At 38.0% G+C, this 5971-nt stretch overlaps 1 protein-coding gene across 1 annotated transcript; it reads left to right on the forward strand.

Annotated features, from left to right (window-relative positions):
* The first annotated feature begins 1954 nt into the window (after positions 1 to 1954).
* LOC141696306 (uncharacterized) lies at positions 1955 to 3034 on the forward strand. The gene has a single exon (XM_074500466.1). The coding sequence runs from the start codon at positions 1955 to 1957 to the stop codon at positions 3032 to 3034; it is 1080 nt and encodes a 359-aa protein (XP_074356567.1).
* The last annotated feature ends 2937 nt before the right edge of the window (positions 3035 to 5971 follow it).

Below are 5971 nucleotides of genomic sequence, written 5' to 3' on the forward strand. Positions count from 1 at the left end.
ATTAATAAGGGAAAAATCAGCTATTGAGAAGAGTCCCGATAAGGATATAAATCCTTATAGATTAGCCTCAAGGGGACCTAAAAGGATAAGGAATCAGCTTCCTACTTCCTAGGACTCCTAAGTCTATCCTAATTCAGAGGCTTGTCCACCAAGTCTCCTATACCAAGTCCAATTCAAGGACTCCCACATCTATATAAGGGGCCTCACCCCACAAATCAGAACTACGTTTTTTGGCTTGATTCTCTAATTCACAGAGATACGTAGGCATCTCGTAAAGGCAGAATAAAGCTACGAAGTACGAGAGCAGCCATTAAAGGCCTTGAGCTCCCGAATCTTAGTATTAAATACAGCAAGTAATAACCTCAGCTTTTTACCCATAACACAAACCATCTTATTCTGTTTTGACTTACGAAGGATATCTAGTTGACGGAGTTTGGTACTTCAAAAAAGATCGTGATAAATCAAGGGTTGTTCAGAACAACGGTGTTTGTTTAGTTACTAAGATGGTTCAAGTTTGTAGTGCTAGGGATTTAAATCCGATCGAGAGTGATATGACGTTCTATGGCATCATTCTAGAAATATGGGAGTTGGACTACCACGATTTTAAAGCCCCTTTATTCTTGTATAAATGGGCATCGAATGACAGAGGTATCAAAGTGGATGATCTTGGCTTCACGCTTGTGGACTTTAGTCGACAGGTCCAGAAGAAGGATAAATATGTTTCCGTTCATCAAGTGAAGCAAGTATTTTATGTCGAAGATCCGGTTGATGCTACCTGGTCCATTGTATTAAAATCCACGACTCGAGACTATCACGATATCTACAATGAAGATGACCTAGGAGAAACGACAATGGAGCATCATCCATTTTGCTCTAATATCCCGGCATGTGATGTTGCTGATGATATGGAGTATAGGGTTAGAGAAAATGTTGAGGGAATTTGTGTTAAAAACTAAACAATCACTACACCAAATATGGCCTATTGCAAGCACAAAATATAATTGTGTTGCAGAAAATGTTGCAGTAGAATAAAATTTTCAACTCTATTGCAATAATTTATAAAAGTGTTACATAAAATACGTAAGTGTTGCATGGTTAAGGTCCAATTTGAAAAAATTGTAAAACGTGCAACATATTTCAAATAATGTTGCAATAATAGTAAAACTTTTGGTCAAATTGACCGAAAACACAGGCGGGAACACTGAAATTGGGGGTGGCGGGATACCAAAAATTATTTTACACTTTTATTTTGGCACCAAAACTTGAATACACTTTTATTTGGACAAAAATTCACCCTCAAATCTATTACACAAAAATTCACCTCATCTCTCTCTCAGACCTCCCTCGCATATCTCTCTCAGACCTCCCTCGCATCTCTCTCTCGCACACCTCTCTCACACCTCTCTCACATCTCTCCCTCACACACCTCTCTCACACCTCTCCCACATCTCTCCGTCGCAACTCGAAGCTCATCTCGAAGGCTTTCTCACATCTCGAAGGCTTGAAGCTCATCTCTCTCACTTGAAGCTCGATTGAAGCGCGATTAAACTCGATTAAAGCTTGATATAAGGTAAAACTCATCTCTCTCACTCTTCAAACACTCCTCTCTCTGATTATTTGTGAATGCATGTAAAAATTTTGTGTATTTTTTGTGCTTTTTGTGTTCTTTTGTATTTTGTTTTTATTTTGTGTTTTTGTAAAATTAGTAGGTTCTTGGTCTGACTATTTCTGAGAATTTTTTTTTAATTTTTTGATGTTTTAAAGTCAAAATACCCTGTTATTTTAAGTCAAAAGTGCCCTGTTCTTGGTCTGGTTTTTTGTGTTCTTGTTGTAATTATAATTCAAACTGCCCTGTCCTTGGTCTATTTTTTTGTTCTTGGTTCTTGTTGTTGTCTGATTGCGTTGAAAACTTAAGTGAATTTTGTGGTTTTGTTTTAAAAAAATTATGTAGAAAATGGATGTTGAAGGAGAGAAATGGGTAACACTTCCCAAGTACAGTGATAGATATAGGAAAGGAGTTGAAGCTTTTGTTAACCAAGCATTTTCCCGATATGCCGTAGGAAACCAGCTTAAGTGCCCTTGTAAGAAATGTGGTAATCGTTTTTGGAGTGGTGCTAAGGCTATACACGAACATCTAGTCTGTAATGGTCATTGTCCCCATTCCGTTGAATGGATTTACGATGTCTCAACCCATGAGATAGATAGGGTTGCTGATGAGATGGATATTAATATAGGTCTAGGTCTTGGAGATGAATTTGATGCTATGATACACAATGCATATGGTACTAATGACGTTACTGACCACGTTGGTAGAACAAGACTAAAGCATGATGCAAGGAAATTTTATCGCCTTGTTAAGGAGGGTGGACAACCGTTATATCCCGAGTGCAAAAAATTTATTCGATTAAGTTTCTTTGTTAGGCTTTATCAACTAAAGTGCATTCATGGATTTAGAGAATCAGGATTTAGTGACTTACTTGAATTGATAAATGAGGTTTTCCCTCATGTAAATCTTCCGTCTTCTTTTAGTGCGGCAAAGGGTATGATTAAAGACCTAGGACTTGATTACCAAAAGATACATGCATGTCCAAATGACTGCATGCTCTTTTGGGCAGAAAACGAGAGGCTGGAGAATTGTGCTAAGTGTGGAACATCAAGATGGAGAGTAGTTGAAAAGAAGTCGAAGGCCAGGTCTGATGCAAACATAGAACTAGCATCGAATCCTAAAATCCCGGCTAAAGTGATGAGATACTTCCCTTTAAAGCCAAGGCTGCAGAGAATGTTCTTGAGCTCTGATTTCTCGAGCTCAATGACATGGCATGCTTTATCACGAAAGAAAGATGGACGGTTAAGGCATCCGACTGATGGAAAGGGTTGGAAGTCGATGGACAGTAAATATCCTGAATTTGCTGCCGAAATGCGAAATGTCCGATTGGGTTTAGCGACAGACAGTTTCAATCCATATGGATCAATGAACATATCTCATAGCACCTGGCCAGTAGTGCTCGTAATTTATAACCGCCCCCATGGTTAATCATGAAACCCGAAAATCTAATTCTTTCAAACTTAATCCCTGGTCCAGTTTATCCCGGTAATGAAATTGACGTGTATATGCAACCGTTAATTGAAGAGTTGAAGGAGTTATGGGTTGTTGGAATAGAAACTTATGATGCCAGGTTAGAGAACACGTTTAAGCTACACACATGCCTATATGGACGATAACTGATTTCCCTGGATATGGGATTTTATCTGGTTGGAGCACGAAAGGAAAGTTGGCTTGTCCTTCATGTCACTATGAGACCTCATCGACATATTTGAAACATAGTAAGAAGGTTGTGTATTTAAACCATCGAAAGTTTCTCCCTCCAGATCACAAGTGGAGGTCCGATAGGCGTAGATTTAATGGAGATGTGGAAATGCTATCATGTCCTGATATATTAAGCGGAGCAGAGGTTGAAGAACTATTGTGTGGTTACGAAAATGATTTTGGGAAGCCACTGAAAAGAAATAGAGGAACGTCAGATTGCCCTTGGAAGAAGAAGTCCATTTTTTTCAAGCGACCATATTGGAGCAATAATATGGTTAGGCATAACTTAGATGTTATGCACATTGAGAAGAACATTTGTGACAAGATTTTGGGCACTTTGTTAAATATCGGAGGCAAGACAAAGGACCATCTTAATGCTCGTCAAGATTTGGAAGGAATGGGGATTAGAAAAGACCTTCACCCTGTCAAATGTGATGATAAACATGTTGAAATTAGGGCATCTAGTTTTGATATGACCAAAAAGAGAAAGAGATCTTATGTTCAATTCTAATGAATGCTAAGCTAGCATACGGATCTGCATCAAATATCAGCCGGTGCGTTCAAATGAAGGAGCGAAAGATATCGGGTTACAAAAGTCATGACGCGCATTTTATTCTGCAATTTCTATTACAATTTGCTGTCGTAAAAACTCTGAAACCTGAGGTAGCAATTCCATTAATGAGGCTGAGAGCATTCTTTAGAGGCATATGTAAAAGTCATTGAATTAGAAGATGTTGAAAAATTGCAGAAGGAAATAATCGAGATACTTTGTGAGCTTGAAATGATTTTTCCACCTGCATTTTTCGATATAATGGTTCACTTACCAATTTATTTGTGCAAGGAAATAGAATTTGGTGGACCGGTGCACTTAAGGTGGATGTTTGGAATTGAACGGTATTTGTGCAAATTGAAGTCATACGTTCGGAATCGGAGTAAACCTGAAGGGTGCGTAGTAGAGGGCTACTTGGTAGAAGAATGGCTTACATTTTACTCTAGATTTTTTTATGAGCAGTCTAAGAGTGGGACCGATACCAAGGACAGTCATACAGATGATGGATATCCTATCGGGTCTCGAAGAAGCAGAGAAGGAAAGTCTATACATCTGGACAACAAGACATGGACAAATGCTCATCGGTACATATTATTCAACTGTGAAAACATGGAAATCGAAAAGCTAAAAGAGTAAGTTCTAATTAACAACCAAAAATCAAGATTAATTAAAAAAATTTTTAAGACATTATAATATTGTGTTAACTTGATGCTAATCTAATTGTAGTGAACACCATACCCTTGTTCAAAAAGATGACAAATTAAAGAGGTATAAGAGCGAAAGAATGCATACAACTGACTTTCAAAGTGGTTGAAAGATGTGGTTCAAAAAAGAGATGGAATTTCAATGGAATTGTCCTCGTTGGCAAGGGGCCCTCTTCGTTCGGCAAAGAGATTTACATGTTACAATGTGAATGTATATAGATTTCACACCAAGCTCAGAGATAGTAGGTGTACGACGCAAAACTCTGGTCTGTTCCTCACTGCCTTAACCACCAGTTTTGCGAGTGCAAAAGATAAGAACCCAATAGTTGGGGATGTGGTATATTACGGTGCAATTGAGGAGATTATTGAAGTGGACTACTGGGGTACGGTGTCAGTAGTGCTTTTTAGGTGTTGTTGGTACCAAAAAGCTGGGGATTACTATGGGTTAGCAAGAGTGAACTTTAGTAGGTTATGTCAAACGGAAGATCCCTTTGTCCTCGCTACACAAGTACAACAGGTCTTCTATATTGAAGATCCTACTGAAAAGAATTTGCAATTTGTTCTTCAGAAATATCCAAAGGATCAATACTCTGAAGTAGAAGATGGGTTGACAACAGCAGATGAAGTGTCTCACATAGGTTATATCCCGCGAGTTGACATACCTGATACATTCACTTGGTCCAGAGATGATGTCCCGAAAAAACAATTCCCTGTTACACCTAATGAAGACCTGGATGATATTGATATATGACATGACACTGATTTATAATTTGTTTATATAATTGGTACTTAGAATTTGTTTTGTAATTTGTTAGTTGAATGAGTTGGTCTATAATCTATTTTGAACTTGAGTTGAACTTGAGTTGGTTTGTAACTTGAGTAGTAATTTATTTCGAACTTGCGTTGGTTTGTAATCTATTTGTCTATTTTCTACATGATCCTCAATTAGTTTCTTATTTTTTTTAATTTGTAACATCTAGGACTTGTATTTATATCACTGACAATTTGTTTATACTTTTTAATTTTCAGGATGGCAAGTACAGATTATGTTCTCAGGTTCTTTCACAAGGGAACTTTTACAAAATCCAAATATGTCGGTGGGACCTGTAAAGTGATTTTGGAGTATGTTGCTGCAGACCGATTCTCGTAAACGGTTCTGATGGTGTACGTGCTAGATGTGCTGAAATACAAGGAAATTGGTGGTGTTTATTTGAAGAAGGTTCCTTCAGGTTGGCACTTGATTCAGTCCGATGCTGACTTAACTGCATTCCTAATCAAAGTTTAAGGTGAAAGGTTGGATTTTTATGTCGATGATGTGGTTGACCAATCTGTAAAGGCTAAGCAGCAGGTTCAGCCCCATGTAGTTGTGCGACCAAGAACACAATTTTTTGAAGGTAATAGATTTTCATG

Source organism: Apium graveolens, chromosome 11 (assembly GCF_009905375.1).
Source record: "Apium graveolens cultivar Ventura chromosome 11, ASM990537v1, whole genome shotgun sequence".
Taxonomy (NCBI): domain Eukaryota; kingdom Viridiplantae; phylum Streptophyta; class Magnoliopsida; order Apiales; family Apiaceae; genus Apium; species Apium graveolens.